The sequence below is a fragment of the Melanaphis sacchari genome, unplaced genomic scaffold, assembly GCF_002803265.2.
Source record: "Melanaphis sacchari strain LSU unplaced genomic scaffold, SCAv2.0 Contig64_pilon_pilon, whole genome shotgun sequence".
Lineage (NCBI taxonomy): Eukaryota > Metazoa > Arthropoda > Insecta > Hemiptera > Aphididae > Melanaphis > Melanaphis sacchari.
This window is the reverse complement of record NW_020271462.1, coordinates 2,322,075-2,341,645: the sequence shown is the minus strand read 5'-3', so window position 1 is coordinate 2,341,645 and position 19,571 is coordinate 2,322,075. Positions and strand designations below refer to the sequence as shown.

The 19,571-nt window shown below is 23.0% G+C and overlaps 2 protein-coding genes across 7 annotated transcripts in view; one reads left to right on the top strand and one right to left on the bottom strand.

Annotated features, from left to right (window-relative positions):
- The window catches only part of LOC112600409 (MAP kinase-activating death domain protein-like), a 41,203-nt gene extending 35,467 nt beyond the window's left edge, over window positions 1–5,736 (top strand). For 4 of the 6 annotated variants that reach the window (XM_025347608.1, XM_025347607.1, XM_025347604.1 and 1 more), the window contains 3 exons: window positions 1,465–1,537; window positions 1,612–1,658; window positions 5,364–5,736. In XM_025347608.1, coding sequence (XP_025203393.1) covers window positions 1,465–1,537; window positions 1,612–1,658; window positions 5,364–5,507 — 264 coding nt within the window. In that variant the 3' untranslated portion in view covers window positions 5,508–5,736. Of the gene's footprint in view, window positions 1–1,464; window positions 1,538–1,611; window positions 1,659–4,534; window positions 4,681–5,363 lie in introns of all 6 variants that reach the window. The other 2 variants (XR_003115000.1, XR_003114999.1) reach the window with 1 other exon arrangement.
- A 1,833-nt stretch (window positions 5,737–7,569) lies between these two features.
- LOC112600408 (cholinephosphotransferase 1) lies at window positions 7,570–18,735 on the bottom strand. The gene is made up of 9 exons (XM_025347603.1): window positions 18,489–18,735; window positions 17,969–18,312; window positions 11,279–11,426; window positions 11,103–11,225; window positions 10,913–11,016; window positions 8,784–8,915; window positions 8,569–8,727; window positions 8,380–8,505; window positions 7,570–8,312 (listed from the first exon to the last, which is right to left on the bottom strand). Exons 2-9 carry the CDS (start codon window positions 18,239–18,241, stop codon window positions 8,067–8,069), a joined length of 1,311 nt encoding a protein of 436 aa, XP_025203388.1. The 5' UTR covers window positions 18,242–18,312; window positions 18,489–18,735; the 3' UTR covers window positions 7,570–8,066.
- Between the last annotated feature and the right edge of the window lie 836 nt (window positions 18,736–19,571).

Below are 19,571 nucleotides of genomic sequence, written 5' to 3'. Positions count from 1 at the left end.
AAAATGTTTAAAACGTGTTATATATAAATTGTAGCGGTGGTTTTACAATATAATGATCAGAAATTCCTTTTACGAGTAATCCATTTACCACCAGATACTCATTATTTCAAAAAACACTAACTTTTGGAAAATTAGTATTTTTAATAATTTTAAATCATCACAAAACAATATTTTTGGAAAAAAAAAACAATTTAGAATATTTCTATCTATCAAATCAAATTTCAGACAAATAGTTTATTTATTATATTTAAACTTAGGTGAGCCAAATAGAAAACCGGTATTTTATGGGATATTTCTATACCACTTCAATTCTAAACATTAAATACTTATAAGTTCTAACTAATAAACTATTAATTATTTTTATGTATTAAAGTACAGATTAAAAAAATATTTGTTCAGTAAAATGTTGTTTTTTAACCATTTTAAATTATGTAACAAAAATGTATTAAAAAATGTTAATAGTTTTAAAAAATGATGAACTTTATGTTATTAAATGGATCACCAAATATTATATCTTCTATATCCACCAATTTTCACTAAAGAAATTATATTCCCATTTTTGTTTTAATAATAACAGGTACTTCAATGTATAATTTTCTATATCCAGTCAACACTAAGATTATGTAGAGCATTTCAATATAATTTTTTATATGATCAATAATTAGGTACATTAATTTCTACCATATAGCATATTATAGATGGATCAGTATCCTAAAAATTGTTTTTAGAATCAATTTAAAAACGAAATCATTTTTTTCATTACCCCTGTGTAACAAGTAAAACTAACTTTTTTTGAATCTAACCTATTAGAAAGCTGAGTAATATATGCCTGAACGTTGTTTTTTTTTCAAAGATTATAATTCAAGCTTTGATAGTAATTTTCAATAGTAATTCTTAAAATTTTGAAATACGGCCGAAAATATGTTTAAAGAAATTTGTGTATCAATTTAAATGTAATATAAATTTAAAAAAATATTGATCAACAAAACTGTGATTTTTATAAAGGTCTGCTCAAAATTGTTCTTTGAATACTATAATTTATCATTTACAAGCACTTCACTCCGGTTTCTGTAGATACCTAATTCATCCATATTTTTCAATCAATCACAACTGAGCTTTCAGTTAATCGCGAGATACGTGTTTACAAAATTTTATACCTACCCAATCATAAAATATAAATAAATCAATGAACTAGATAACTATAATTTATTGTTGTAATAGTTTTAATGACTAGTAATTGTCTTGATAAAAATTTAATTAATTAGTAGTATTTATGATCTATTATATATATATATATATATAAAGATTAATAAATTAGGTGCACACTTTTAATCTGATGCCGTTAGCGAATGTAAAATTAAATATTTAACAACTATACATAATACATCGCATCACCAGCACATCTAGTCACCTCACTTAAAATATTGTTTACGTAAGAACTAATAACTAATTGTTTCGTTTCAGTTTTTCGTTCGACTTGATCACGTGCGAAAGTGTTTCACAGTGCAGAAAAAAATATTTGTTTTGGAGGAATACAGTAAGTATACCTAAATAATTTAGTTTATTTTAAACAACTGTTGCAAAAACTATAACCGTTGATTGTTTTTAAAGATCCAAAATTGAAACATATTATTCAACGGCAATTCGAATCACCGATGGTAAGTAGTAACTAATTATGCTATATTCTAGAACTTAGGTATTTTACATGTTATATAAATAGGTATAAGTTAATAGCTGTTTTAAAATGCATGCTGAAAATATACCTAATGTGTAGGTACCTACATCGCAATAATTGTGCTTGATTAATATTTGTTTATATTATTATTTATTAATTAGGTATTAAACATGAACATTTTAAAATGTAATAATTTTCCACTTTATTAGAATCTGTTTTTGAACGCCATGATTCATTACGGTGATATGGGATTAAGTCCATGCTACTTTTATATGTTTGAATTGAGTCCAGCTTATCATCTTAATATCTTTAAATTGAGTCCGTAAAGATAAAATGTCAACTATCTACATAGCCGGTGACAAATTTTTAATATTTTGTTATATTTCCAAAAATAATAAGATAAGTACCTATGTACTTGAAATTTCTAAATTATTATTTTCAATATATATACTATGATAAAATGTTCAACAAATTTTAACTCTTTTTAAAATATTTACAGGTATGACAAATTTTAAAGTTTTTAGTATTTTTTTTATAACTGTCAATAAAAAATATTCTCTAGGTAAAAAGTACCTTTATTTATAATTATTTTTAATATTTTTAAATTATTTGACTTTTTATACTTATTATTACAATTAAAGAAAGGAACTCAACACGAATAAACTAAGAATATTGGTCGGACTCAACTCCAATAACCCAAAAGAATTTGCGGGGCTCAATTCAATGTTATCCATTCATTATATTCAATATTGCATTAAAATTTAAGGACATCTGACATCCACTATACATCACTTTTTCATTAAAAGTATTTTGTTTAAAATAATCTCAGTAAGCATTGTAGTTGTATTAATTCTTTATATATAAACAGTAAACACCTACAACAAACTTCTATTGTACTTAGGTACCTATCTACAACCTTTTTCTTTTTCTTTTTTTTGATAAATATTATCTCAATTAGTAATACCTACACTGGAATAGGTATCTTACACTATTTAGCATGTTTATGTATTAAATCATTAATCATAATAAATTAATAAAAACCTTAATTAGAATTGAACTACTAGTTATTAATATTTTAATTACTCAATTCAAACGTGTGTTATTTTATCACAATAAACTAAAAAAGGTTAACATTTTTAATTCCATGAACGAGATAAAAATTTATTTTTTGATTTTTCTCAAAAATTTAAAATACTAAGCGAATTTTTCTTTTATTTTTGAAACATAAAGACCAAATATAAAAGTACTCTATAACAACAATTTTTGATTAGTCGTAAAGACATGTTAAGAAAAAAAAATGTTTATCAGTTGGTAATTTAAATTTCTACTTAAACGTAATGCAACGTAAATAAGCTTTACTAATGTATAAATAGTAATTAAATAAAATAAATTGAATTTAAAAGCATTCACTTTATATTTTCATGTATACAATTTAAAAGTCATATTGTTCATAACTAATTAATATTTTAAAACGTATATATTTTATATACATAACTACAAAGGTGGGCATTTTTTTTAACTTTAACTAAAAGTTGAAATAACTTAGCTTTTTGCTGTTGATATTAGAAACTTTTTTAATAAAATTATAAATCGTTATTCTAATGTTATATTATATGACCTTCAGTTGCTATATTATATTAAAAAAATAATATTTGTTAAATTATTAATTTGAGATATTTTTAATTTAAATTAATAAATAACACATCATGTAAAGTAAAAGGATATTTACAATGAACATTATGATAAAAGTTCAATAAAATTGTTTTTTTATAATTAAGTAAATAGAAAGACATAATCACTCTTTATGTGATTTACAAACTAATTTTTAAAAAAATTAATTAACTTTTTTTTTAAATTGAATTAAGTTAATATTTTTTTCGTGTTAAATTTTAACTTATCAAGTTAAATTTATAATTTGTTAACGATTAACTTCTAACTTACCGATATTGTGTTCTTTTGACTTAACTTAACTTGAATTAATTATTTTAATTAACTTTCCCACCTTTGCAAAAGTACTTACCTATATAATAGATATACGTATATAATAAATTAAGTTAATACACTAATACTGTAATAGTGCAGAATAAGTAGGTATGGATCGCGTTATAGATACCTACATATTCCAATAGAAAAAAGTGCACGAGATGCTTTTCTGAAAGATTTTCTGCAATGATATATTATTTTTCATTTTTAAGTTGGTGTGAGTGTATTATAATATAAAATAACAATAACTACGAGGACTTTTCAGGTTTTAATAGACAATCTATGTACTCTAATTTTATTGAAATTATTATTTCAATACTTACCATTAACAATAAGTCGTTTATCTAATGGATACCTAAGCTTTTTAAAATTTGAAATAAAAAAGTAAAATCAAAATTGTTGAATACCATTTGTCAGGATTCAATTTCATAAAAAATCATATAATAATATAATTCTGATTAATTTTATTGAGCTTTTTTAAAAATTATTTTTAATTTAAAGGATTTAAAGAATGTTTAAGGGCTAATCTATAAATACCCCTAAACTTCCTTTCCTCTAAGTACCACCCCAACCATGAAGACTTATCATGCGCCTATACCTACATATTCATATTACCTACTTATAAGCTATAGGTATCTATTCTATGGCATACATTTAAAATGTAAAACAACATTATTATAATATACTATTAAGTTTAATCATAATCAAAATAAATTAACTTATTCCAATATGGATCAACTACATCTGCATGAAAAAAATTGCTTTTGAGTATGTTTCCAATAAATTATTTTTGTTATGTAAAATGTATTTATAATTGTCGATGGTATTTATTTGACAACGTACTATTTTTTTATAGATAACATTATGTTGTTTTAGGCTAGCGAAATGTTATTGTCTTTGCACCGCATCATATCTATTGTATATACGCAAACATTGATGCTGAGAACAATGAAAGTCACGAAGAGCTAAATTATTATTATAATATAAACTGGAATGTTCTTGTTTGTCACTCCCACATTAAGGTTTTGTTTTGTTTTTTGTTTTTTTCATATACCTTTTATTATATTATTTTATTATGTACCTACTTCAATATAGAGTGATTTATTTCACTAAGTGCTACCTTTTGTTCATTTTCTCAGTCAATTTGAATAACCTACCAATTATTAATTAATTATTTTAAAATAGAAATACATATTACATACAACACATACAAGTTAATAATACAAAAAAATGAATATTTTTTATCAAATTAATAACTATACTTCATTTCACAAAGGTTTAAAATTCTATTTTTATTAAAATTTGGAATACATGTTTATATGAATAATTAAAATGTATCTTATACCTATCGATCTATGAATTACTTAAACAAACAATGCAAATTTATGTTGAAATATAACCAACAATTTTAATAACAAGTTTTATTTTCACAGTATAAAATTCCTTAAATTCTCGTATTCCTCCAAACAGTTACAATAGAAGTTAAAAAAAAAAATGTCAAATTGGCTGAGAAAATGAGAGTATAGGTTCTATATATATATGTAACAATATATACATATATTCTTATGTAAAAAATGCAATTAAGTAAAAGTAGTTTAATTGATGCATTGAATTGCTTTGAAGTGCATCGAATCAGCTGTAATTCTTAAGACAAATACGTTTTATAGTATATACACAACTACCTTATCATTTTTGTTTGTTTAAGGCTGGGCAAATTTGTTATGCAGTACTATGTGTGTTTTCATATATTGCTGCTGGTCATAAACAGACAATTAGCCAAACTCATAAAGACAAAACACAGCGGAAATTGTCAACATACTCGGCCGAATCAAGTGAAAACAGATGTTAATGTCTCAGGACATTATTACAGGTGTTTAATATACCTAAATATGTAAACAAGGAAAAATGGTATTTAGAATTAAGTAGAAATCTCTATTTGTTTATTATTATATAGTTTTCATGTTCAACAGCTATTCATGTTTAAATGGCTAAATAACTTTCGTAACACCATTTTTTAATTAGATTTATTTAGATTATTTATAACTTTACTACATAACATGTTTCTTTTAAAATTTATAGGATGAAAATGTTTATAATCATTATTAAATTATTATTTATTATTATAATCATAATGATATTAGGTAAAGAAAAATTTACCTAATAACAGATTAGTTATATTTTCTTAAACTTATGCAACTGTTAATTTCTTGCAAATACTTAACAATTGAGCAACCATGTTATGAACATATATATATTATATATATATATTGATAATTGTAGGTACATGCATCTATTTAGGGCATTATAATAATGTTTAGTTGTATCAAATTTTGTTTTAAAATTGTCTTTGTTAAAATGTTATACATAAAGATATAACATGTGTTTAATATGGTGTTAATTTTATCAAATAAAATACATATGCATTGTTTAATACAATTATTGTTGTAGGTTCCTCTACTCCCTACTACATTTTACGTTTAAGATATTGAACAAAATTTTTAAGTTCAATGAGTCATATCAAAGTTTAGGATTCGTGTATAGTTCAATTAAAACAAATATTTGCAGTGTACCCAATAATAATTTATTTCATCGTTCAAAAATATGAATATCAATTATTTTCAATTAAAATATACTGCATTTATTTATAAAAATTTTATAACAATAATAGTACAATGTAAAACTTGAACTGTTATTAAAATTGTTAAGTGTTGTAACAACCAACTTTTAACCATAATAAAGGTAGCAAATGATATTACAACTATCTACAGTGTCTTGGTTATTTCTAACAGTTTTAAGTCTGTGAAATTTCTTAAGTCTGACAAAAAACCGTCAAACAAAATCCTTAGAATGATCCCTTCATTTATCACATATTGAGAAAGTTGAAGTTATATAAAATGTGTAGTATAGTCGAACTTGGTTCACTCGAAGTTGAAAGGACTGGAATAAAGTTCGAGTTATCCAAATTGAAATTTTTTTAAACAGTACAAAATATATTAATCCCTATATATTTATTATGAATAAAGTAATGTAATAAAAAATATTTACTGTGCATTTATATAAATAAATTTTAAAGAGGAATGTATCTACGTATAAATAAAAATGAGGTTAGAAAATTAATTCAAAAAGGTATTTGTTTTTGTTTGAGTTTTTTTGTTGATAATGCCGTTTGTAATGAATTATTTTAAACCATTTATCGATAACAATAACACTAATGAGTTATGACCTTAATTTTGATATTAAAAATAAACATAGGTACACGAGGGAAATTTCACAATTTTATAATATTAATACAACTCAAAACTTTGAGATATCCACAAAAATATTTAAGTTAAACAAGATTTTTTATATTGTTTAAATAGGAAATTCTAGGGAACGGAGAAAAAGTTAGAGGTATTGACTATTTTGAGTTAAAAAAGTTCGAGATAACCAAGTTCGACTATACTAATTTTAAGTTAATACTTATTATTCTATGCAACCAGCAGTCAATAAAAGTTTATTAGATAAAACTTAGAAAGCTTAATGTAATAATATTATTTATTATAATATAAACATACGTAGTCCTTAACAATTGTGATTACTTTTAAAATTAATTTTTTTAATTTAAATATTTACAACTATGAAATAAGTTTCTATTTGAATGGATGAGAACAATACTAGTCACATGCATCTTTATCTAATGATAAAATATTGAAGTTCAATAATAAGTTTATACAATTGAAAAAATTAACAATGGAAACTAAAAACTTTACATGATGGATGGTCACATTATAAAAAGTCTTTGATTTAATTCATTAAAAAATAAAACTTCAAATTAGGATTGTAAAGTAAAATTGTATTTATATACCGTTTATACAATTGAATTACAATTTTAAGTAAAAACATTTTAATTTTGAAATTATATTAGACGTAATAACATTTTTGATTAAGCACTAAAAAATGTTGTTCTTTAGACTTATAAGTAATAGTGAACTTTCACTCGATGTAAAATTCTAAATATAAACATGGAAATTTAACATTTCAATACAAAGTTCACAATATTGTTTTAAATAATGTTTTATAACCAATATTAATTACATTTTAATCTTAAGTCCTATCCCATTATCTACTCAATGTAACCACTTAAATTAAATATTGTAAGGCAAAGACTACATTTCACATAAAATAACAGTCATTGTTAATATATTCATGTACAATTTGGCAACAGTAGGTATTCAATTCACCTAATATACATATGATTGCATCAGCCGTGAACTTGGTACAAATAAATATAATAACAAATATAATTACACAAAAAAAAAAAAAAATAACCAATATAATATAAACAAACACTTCAATACTTATAATATTGACTGCTTATTATCGACGATGAGATTAACAATGATTAAGACTACAATTAACTTAAATGTTATTATTTTGTTTTCGTTTTTGATGGATATATAAAACTAGTAAATGTAGATGGATATTTAAACTGTTGATACGAGCCACTTGAATTGTTGCCACCATTTTTGTTATTTGTACCAGTAATTTTAAAAGATGCGCCAGATTTTGCAATTGATGTAGTAGTAGTTATATAAAATAAATAAACTCGTAAATGATCACATATTTCTTTGCAAACAAACATTGAATATACTGCTAGATCGATAATAGTCCATGCCTATAATTATAAATTAATAATTAACATCAATATTTAACAGAAAAAGTAGAATATTTTAAATTATTACCATGCAAACACATAATACGTAGTATTCTGGCAAAATAGAATCAAAATATTGATTTAAAAATAACATAGCTGGGCCTATAAGCGTGGAATCAATATATTCTATTGGACTTTTAGTCATATGAGCAATCTAATAACAGAAGACAAAATTAAAGTGTATAATAAAATTTTATATTGAATAAAGCTTATTTACCACAAGTTTATTTGTTATTTTAGCAGTAACTAAACCAAACGCCATAATATAAAGTACAGGATGAGTTTCATAAATATTTTCAGTACTCTTGCAGCTAATAATATATCCAGGAAGAATCACTAACATAAGAGGAATAGCAGGAGACAAAACACTGGTACCCTAAAATAAATAAATAATGAAAATGTATTTAAGTTTTAAATAATTATTTAACTTACAGCTACTGAAGATCCATTTTTTCCAATACCACCAGTAAGTATAACAGATAAATTTGATTTGGCTAAAACTAATGATATAATTAATGTCGTAAGCAGTAATATAAACTTAAGCTTGACATTGAAAAAAGGAATCTAAAAATAAAAAAATACATAAAATATTATTATATTATATCAAGAAAAAAAAATTCTTAATATTACTAAACAAAAAAAACATAGCATATAACTACTACAAAAAGTAATATTATTAAACTAGTTACGTACACATATAATCTAAAAATATTGACAACTATTAAAACAACACAATATAATATAAGATTAAAAAAATATATTTCTTTTTAGTGATATTAAAAGAAACTCTGATACCAGTGCTGCATTAAGTATTTATCCGTGACAGTGCAAGCATATTTTATGTAGCTCATTTATATACATACATAATTAATATTTGCACATTTTTTATGTTAATTTCTGAGCTATAATTAAAAATTAGCACACTTCATAAAAACATAAATAAAATAAAATGCATTCATTTTATACATCTCACATATTATTTAAAAGTATATTTTCTTAAATGTTTCCTATTTTTATATTTATCTATTCACATACATATTGGAGATAATCATTAATCTCTAGGAAATATGTTTAACCTGTCATAAACCGTAATAAATAAGTAAACATTTTACTAATTTCTTACTCAAGTAACTAGTTGGAAGTTGGACTCATATTTGAGATTTTTTGATTTTTTTCTGTTAATATTTTTCTCATTTATATAAAAAAATAAAAATAAATTTAAATTAAATTTCGAAATTGAATATTTTGTTTTTAACATATATTTTTGCAAAAATTAAACAATAACCACTAATATATTTCAACTTTTTTATTGCATAAAATGCATGCCTTATAGGTAATAAAAGTAAATTTAACACAGTTGAACTATAACTACAATTTCAGTAGATTTAACCATACTAATATTATAATATATTTAAAATCAAATTGATCATATGGCATCTGGTATGAATTAAAAATATGTCAGTATACTATTTGTTTTTTCTCTGGTTTATACACAACATAGCAAATTGTTATTAAGAAGAACTATCCTTCTATAGTTAGTTTTAGTATATCAGAATAAAATTAACTATTATCAAATTTAATATCAAGAACACGATCTGTATTTTAACGTCAGTTCTGTTTACAATATTTCAATTTTAAAGTGAGATATTAGCATTTTAAATTTTATCATCTTATACACTTATAAATTATAATTAACATAGAAATTAAAATATCAAATAAAACCCAACTAAAAAAACATAAATAATTTTCTTAATTTTTATCTTTAAATACTTTGTTTCAATTAATTTACTTATACTTTAACAATAATACAAGGTCGGTTTTACTTAAGAAGACGTCGTACCCGCATATGTTGTCTCCGTCTTACAAATGCGTAACATGGCAAATAGTACTCTCAGAAGATCACGTTTAGCTCCTTCAGCTTGAAAATTAGAATGAATTGACCTCTTTTGAAATTTAAAAGTGAGATTATTATCTAGGGCATCTCATAGGCTTTTTATTATATTTTAATTTTAAAGCAAGTTATGAGTATTTTAAAATTGTAAATTGTTTGCACGTCTTAAAACACACATAACTCGTTTTAAAATTAAAATATAATAAAAAGCCTATGAGATGCCCTAGATAATAATCTCACTTTTAAATTTCAAAAGAGGTCAATTCATTCTAATTTTCAAGCTGAAGGAGCTAAACGTGATCTTCTGAGAGTACTATTTGCCATGATACGCATTTGTAAGACGGAGACAACATATGCGGGTACGACGTCCTCTTAATACAAATTTACTATGTTCTATGTGGGCCAAAGAGAGAAGACAAATAGTGCGCTGACATAATCGCAATGTATTTTTACATGATATCCACAGCACCCTTCGTAAATGCAACACTGACTGATATTAACATATAATAATTCAATAATTCTATAATTATGAACTGTTATTTAAACATTTAAAAAATTATTAAATTAATTTACTAATTTACTTAATTATAAACTTTGAAAATATTTTTTTCCTGTATAAGTGCACATCTTGTTTAATATATTACTCACTGTGATAATATTTGGTACTTACTTCATAATCCCAAATACCTGTACCAAAAACAGCAGACATTAAATGAAGAAATATAATAGATAGTTGTGTTTCTGTGACATCAAATTTACCGAAACGTAATGTACCTAAATAATAAGTAAAAAATAGTAACAAATTATAAATATATTATTTATTTAGAAATTCTTAAATTTTTTGAAAAATTTAAACATACCAGAAACATAAGTCTGCCAATGAGCCAAATAAAATAAGCCAACAGCAAAAAAGCTTTGCAAAAACATCCATGATGGGTATTCTCCTAGTTTTACTGACACACAGACTGACAATGTAATGAAAACTGCAATAAAAATTATTAATATGGATCTAAAATTACATTTAAATTTATTTTACCAGTAGAAATAGAATCACAGCCATGGTCAAATAATTCTCCTAGAGGTGAAGAAGAACCAGTTCTTCGAGCTTGTTTACCGTCAATAGCATCTAAACTCTGGTAAACAAATAAGCCAAAACCACACAAAAAACTTGCCCATCTAGGAATCTGAAAATTTTAAAGAATAAGACATTTAAATTAAGACAGAAATAAAAATACATTACTCAAAACAAAATTTTTCATTTAATATTAAATACATTAATTTACATTTTAAAACAAATACTAACTCAAATCTAAAATTAATACTAGAATATTAAATCCTACACATGTGTCCATAACTCATTATTAAACCACTCAAATATCCTAGCAGGATATTTTTTTTTCAAATTAATGTCCATCAATTTTCACAAAAAACTAAAAATAATTGACCATCTTACATTACCTTTTAACCAAACTCAAAAGTGTCATTAGTATGTGACTTTTTCTATTCAAGAGTAAAATCAAAAATACTCATTCAGCAATTATGTAACTATAGTATACTAAAAATTGTACAAGTTACAACAAAAATGAAAAAAGTTAATAAAAAAAATTACTGAAATTTTAGTTTAAATATTTATGTAAAGAATCAACAATTGTTGATATATGTTGATTTATGATATATTGTTGCAATATAGTTATAATATATCTTTTTTTTTTAAATATTAAATTAATTCTAATTTTAAGGACATTGTCTACAAATTATGTAGCTTGCGTAGTATTATTATCAATGATTAGACATTAATAGTTCTTTTTGTAAAACATTTAATAATAATCGTAATAGTTTAATAAAATATATTTTTTTACTAATAAAATATCTTATAATCAATACAAATACAATAAAGCTAAAGAGTTTGTTTGCACGCGCTATCTCTGAAACTACCAGTCAAGTAAGAAAAATTCTTTTTGCATTTGATAGCCAATTTTTGAAAAAAATTATAGGCTATATAACACCACACTAAAATTTTTAAGAGCCACATAAAAATAAAAGTCAAAAAGAAGGCTAAGCCAAAATAAATAATGCGGAAGAGAAATTTGACGCAGTAAATTGAGGGCTGACAATGTCTACAATGTCAATGAATGATGTAATAAATTTTAAGTCTTAAATATGAGGTTACATTTTTTTATTGGCAACGGAATGTACGAGACGGTTATACAAATATAATAAGAATCCCGAGTTGAAAAAAATGAATGAGTATTATAAAATTAATTGAACAATATATGAATTGCATAGGAGGTGTCATTTTAATTAACAACTGAGTATATGAGGAATGCGGATAACTAGTTATGGAATAAAATTGTTAAATCATATCCATAGGAGATTAAAATTTGAAGTTATGCTACTATACAACTAGAATTTATGAAATAACGGCATCAATATATAATTTAAATTTTATAAAAAAAAAAATAAGAAAAGAAATAAGTAAATCAAGTTAAATAATTTATTATAATATAAACTTAATTAATAATTATTGTAATTCTAAAAATAATAAAAACTGTATAGCAATTAAATAAAAAATATGTTCAGTTTAATAATTTTTAAATCAAAGATGTATAAATTATCTTTGTAGTTTGTATAACTTGTACATAAATATAAAATATAAAAGTTCATTTAAGAAAAATACATGTCAAATTTTATAATACTATTGTGGTATAATTAAATTTTCCATACTTTAGTTATTAGTTCTAATAAATAATGATATAAAAATCAAACCATTAGAATATATAAAATCAATATCTTTATTAATTTTACATATATATATATATATATGTTTCATATAATATATTTAAAATTTGTTTTCATTTTAAATTGTTTATTTTATATTTAAAACAATTAACATTTATATTGAAATCATTTTCTTCATTTGAAATACTTTAATTTTTTTTTTTTTTTTAATCAAATACAAAATTCATTGTAATTTAAAAAAATTAGGTTATCTACAACTCAAAGATTAATTTGTATAATTGATTATAATTTGATTTATGATTTACATTTTTAACATAAATTAATAACATACTTCATGACATTTAATTGTATATTAACAAATGAATTTGTTTATTACAATTCAAACATTTCAAACCTAAACTTTGAAATGATTATCAAGAAATTTTATAATTTATTAAAATGCAGGGAATATTGAGTAACAAATAATTAAAATCAAAATTTAAAGTTAAATTTAAATGGTATTACCTTAGAAAAAGTTAATATAATTGTAGAAAATTGAAATCTATAAAATTTTTATACCTACATAGATACAACAATAATTATAATCTAAATTCTAAAACATTACTATTATTAAATAAGTATTAATCGGAAAATTGAAAAATATGAATATTATTTTCAATAAAATAACTAAAAAAACTTATTTAATTTAAATTACAGTTGATTCCACTTAATGAAGATACTGGTTAATAAGGACAACCACTTAATAGGGACAATTCTTTAATTATGAAAACAAATGTATACTTGTAGAGTAAACATTCTCCGCTTATCTGGGCCACAAATCCTGATAATTGGAACATTTTTATCGAATATCAGTCAATAAAACGTAAAACACAAAATAATATTCATAATTTTTTTTAAATAAGATACAATACATAATAAAAAAATAAAAAAATATGTCTATATATTTTATATGTATGTATTTTCATAAATAATTAGGTTATAATATCATGTTTTTTTCTTTTTGTATTATTAAATAATTTCTATAATTGTATGTAATTTTTAATAGACAAAATATGTTAAAAATGTATAATATTTTCTTTTTTGTATTTTGAATTATTGGGACAAAATAACATGCAACTAATGTGTCCCATAAAGCAGAATCGACTATATTATATTTAAATTCAATTTCGCTGTTCTTATGAAATGTACATAAAAATTACAAGTTAACAAGCAATATAATCTTATTTAGGATCTAAACTGATTAGAGGGGGTGATATGTACAATATTGTGATCACACTTAAACCTCAACTCGTAGTGAAACAATATATATATATATATATTGATCATTTATAATGTATTTCTTATAAAATAAAATTGATTTATAACAAAAACTACATTTTTTATGAAACACATTATATTATAATCAATTATTTTTAATGATAAACAACACTGTGTAAATAGAATTATTATTGGATGATATAATATGTCATATACATATGGAAATTATTTTATGGACAGACAATTGTAGGGGTACCCTCATGATTTTAAACTGCTAATTGTATAAGCAAAATTTATATACTTTTAAAACGTTGAATTTTTATTTCAATTGAATGTTTTTATAATTAATAATTATGCAAGTTATAAGCGTTTTAGGAAAATATATTTAGTACTAAACAAAAAATTTTAGATTCTAGAATAAATGATAAGTTACTAATCAGTATAATAAATTTTAAGGCAGTACAAAAGTAACATATTTCTCTAACAATTACTTACAAACAACAGTCCAATTATTTTTTGAAAATAAAATCCTATGAATAATATAAAATATCCCTGCTGTATTTGAATCTTATTACTTATGTCATTAAAACTTAACTGTTCATACATAGAACATAATTAACTGAAATACATTTATCTTCAAATAATAGTTAAAAAAAAAACTTGATATAAATTATAAAAACTAGATAGTTAATACTAAAATAGGTATATAAAACTTTTCATTAAACTAATTGAAATTGCTGCTTTTATTTTTTTTCAAATTATTGTTGACATTTACTAAAGTCAACAATAATTTGTACTTAGATTATATAGAAATATTAATTAATAAATTATATAACTGATATTTTGATATGCATTTTAATCAAAATTTAAAATATATTCAAACATGAATCTTCCTCTTTTACTCTTATTTTGTTGGTAAAATGATTATAAAAAACTAATAGCTAAGTTTCAATGCATTTGTATTTTTCCAATTGCAAACCTAGATTAAGGGGAAAAGGCATATCATCGGTAATATATATAATATATATAATATAATTACTGTGATTAATAAAAATATTATTCAATAGAAATGTTTACATGATTTGAAAATTGTTATCTTTTAAACTATTACTAAATAAACATGCTTATGTATTTTATAAATGTATCCCAAAATTTTAAAATAAATAATATAACATATTTACTAATTAAGCCATCAGTGATTTACATTGATAATAACAACAACATATTCATGGCACTTGTACAAATAATAAAATACATAACAAATTTTAATTTTTAGTAAGATTATATAATAATATAAGAAATTTGAGTAATTGCATAATTAAACAAATAATCAATATAAAGGGAATTTTACATTACATTTTTAACATAAATTTTGAATTTTATGAAAAAAGTAAATACATTTTAAATGAAATTATAAATTTAAACTTAATTTATAAGTATTGTGACTGAACTTACAAAGATATTACCTATTGAATAGAAATACTCATAAATTTTGAAAATTGTTAACTATTATAGTATTACTAAATTAACATGCTAATTTAATTTATATATGTATCTCAAAGTTCTGAAATAAATAATGCTAAGTATGTATTGGCCCATTCAGCAGTGTTACATAAAATGCACTGCAAGGATTCCTTTTACAGAACAAGTACAATTGACAACAACCTTATAACATATTGTATTGAATAAGGACCAGATTTTTTTCAAAATGATAACTGTTTATTTAAAAAGTCAACTAGAAAGAAAGATGAATATAGAAAAGTTTAATAAATATTGTATTAGTTTAAAATATAAATTATTATATTAATTATGGTTACTATTTCTTTATCATTAAAATTAATTATATTATTATTGTTTTTTATTTTTATTTATTAGAAAATGATCATTTAAAGCATCTGTCACAAACTTCTATTTGATGAAATTTACAAAATGGAGAGAAATGTAAACAGCAATGGTTAATGTATTCTCCTAGCCAATGTGTTATAAATTGTTTTATGTGCAAGCTTTTTGAAAATGACAATCAAAAGAGCTAAAGCCGCTTTGTAGATACTGGATTTTAAAATTAGAAAAAATAAAATAAAATTGTACTTCATAAAAACAGTATTAAACATCAAAGTACTACAACAAGATGGTTAGTATGATTAAATTCAAAAACATCTGTTAATAAAAAAATATGTAGTCAAATTAGAGAGTAGTAGAAAGAGACTATTGAATTCAAATATTTAAACGTATAAAAACTGTTAAGTTTCTGGTTATAAGAGGAGTTCATTAAATTTTTGGAATCAATAACAATAGAAATTATTTAGGGTTATTGGAGGTCTTTGCTAACTTTAATACATTTTTAATGAAATTGTAAGCCTAATGAAAAATAATTTAGTTAACTTTATAGTAGAAGAAGTTAAACAGACAAAATATTACTCATAATTATGGACCTTACCCTAGACCTTGGAAAAAATTGATTAAATGGCTATAGTACTCAGATATTATATTTCAACTAAAATGTATGAGTGATTGTTTGATCTAACACCAATAACTAGTCATAAAAAGTCCATAATTAATATCTAATACAAATTTCTGAAAAATACTGGATTTGATATAATAAATTGTCTTGATCAATCTTTGAGTTAATGACAATACTTCTAACATGAGCAGTATACATAAGAGATTTCAGGCATATGTTAAAAATCAAAACACTTAAGCTGTATACATCCCATGTACAGTCCATTCATTAAATTTAGTGGGTTAAGAGAACATATTTTCCCTAACATTTATATTGTTCTAAAAATATAATTTACCAATCATGTTGCTAATTTTATTTCAAAGAAAATATTTTCAAAGTTGGCCAGAAATAAAAATAAAAATAAATCTTTACTAACACAAGATAATCTGTCATCATTAATGATTTTGTCTGATATAATATATTATATTATATTTATAATTCTAAATTGTTATTAATAACTAACTTGTTATAACATGTAATATGTTGATGCATTTTAATTTTAATACAAAAAAAAAAAAAAAAAAATGATTTTGTCAACAGAAAATATTTTTCTACAAAATTTATGGTTTGATAAAACCTTATAAACAATCGCAACACGAAAAGCAAGAAAAGACTTACAAAAAATACTAAATTTTAATTGTAAATATATGTGTTATAATAAAAAATAATGCTTTTAATATTTCTGTAATACTCGATTAAAAATTTGTTTTATTATATATTTTTATAATTTTAAAGGATAGTTTTCATTGATGTGGGGTCTACAACCATGTATTGGCCCTTAGGCCTTTGAAGGTGTTAATCCGGGATAAAACAAGTGCATATAAATGTCGCATAATTTTTTTTCACATGTTTACAATTTATGATGGTACAACTTGTTTTTGGTACAAAATAATTATTAAACAATAATTCTACCTATTTCATTATAAAAAATTGATTATTTTAGTATTTTTAGATTATAAATGCATTATTAATTGAATATTTTAGGGTATTAATATTCAAACAATACTAGAGACAATATCATCAACCAACATGAAAGTAAAAAAATTAAGGTTAATACAAAATGTTAAAATTTCAAAAATTTTAAATTGTTAGATAAGTTAATACTTTAAAAAGTAATGAGTTATTTCTAAAAAAAATAACCTTGTAAAATAAATTAAAAAAAATATTTTTTTCTTTTTAATGATAGGTCTATATCAATTTAAATTAAATCAAACACAAATTTCCACTTACTTCAGAATTAGCATCTGGACTATAACGTATAATCACCAATGTAGTAACAATATTTACGACCAGTCCAATAAGTGTAATTAAGTTTGGTGCCAACCATATGGGTGTTTTTAATACTAGCCAATTCCAAAAAGGCTGCAGATAAACATCAGTGAGACTTCGGCTCTCACATTTATATGTATGTTCGCTGAGTTTCTTGAGTTGAACTGGTAACAGTATTTTATTTTTTGTAAAACTAAACATTTTTGTAAGGATGCTTGAGTACCGACACTGCATCAATGGCTAAATAATGATATATGGGTAATGTTTATAAGTTCCGGTGTCACTACTGCATCATGATGATATGTCTAGAACAAAATAATAGTCTCAAAACTCATGACATAAAAATTACCAAGTCGCAGTCATGAAAACTGAAATCAGTATTGTTATTATTATATAATTATTATATTATTGTCACTGACAAAAAAAAAAAACAAAAAGCACTGAATTACGAAAAAAATTGTAGGTATTTTGAAATACTTACATCATATTTTATGCGGTCAACAACGAGCCATTTTTATTCTTAGAAAACGTATAAGAAGCATTACATTTATCGCATTTGATCAAATAAGTAAGCTTAAACTTTAACCTCTAATCGAAACACGACCGGGACTCGAATAAAATATGAAACAATTATACGATTTAACACAGTTGTGAAATATTACACGAAAACGACCTGAACCGAATGGACCCACTCGTTATCGATAATGCTCGCCGGATATCAATCGGACCATAATCGTTCAGCTAGTGATAAGACCACCGCCGTGCCAACCGTCTCGTCAACAGCATGCTACGTCATACTGTGGCACGACGACAACGACCGCGACAGCTGACTGTTATAGTTTCAGAATTGCTATCGATATAATTCAACAATCGATTAACCGTCGTTCGGGAGAGAAAAAAACCTATTAAATACCATTTTTTATTTATAAGTACTATAAAATTATTATTTTATTATACGACAAATTATTTTATTATTGCTGTAATGATATACACATTACTTCCTCACAAACTTTTTGATTATAAATTTAATAATGTTTTTCACTGATTTATATTTAATGAATTAGTACATTACAATTTTTCCAACTGAATTCAAAATCGAATAATAATCGATTATTTACCTATTTCACTGATATTTTCATTGATTTTTATTGTTTAAACTTAAAGCATTTTCTGACATAATTGCTTAACGCAGTTTATTTGTTTAGTAGGTAGTTTGCTATTATACGTGTACGCTCTTTTTATAATCTTTTTTTTTTTTAAAACGATGTATTTTAATTCTTTGAATCTGAAAGTGGATGAAAATATTTGTTTTGGGTATAGGTAACTTACAACATAAAAAAACAAATTATTTTTTAAATTTTAAAGATTTAAAACTTTAAAACTTTAAAAGTACACATAGTTCCTATACTACATTGTATTTGATATTATAGTGGTATAAATGGTATAGATAATTAATAGACGTATAGTCTAAATTTAATAATATCGAAACTATTTTTCAACTGTTCTATAAAAATACTTTGATACCCAGTGATTATTATACTGACAAAATAAATCGTAAAAATGT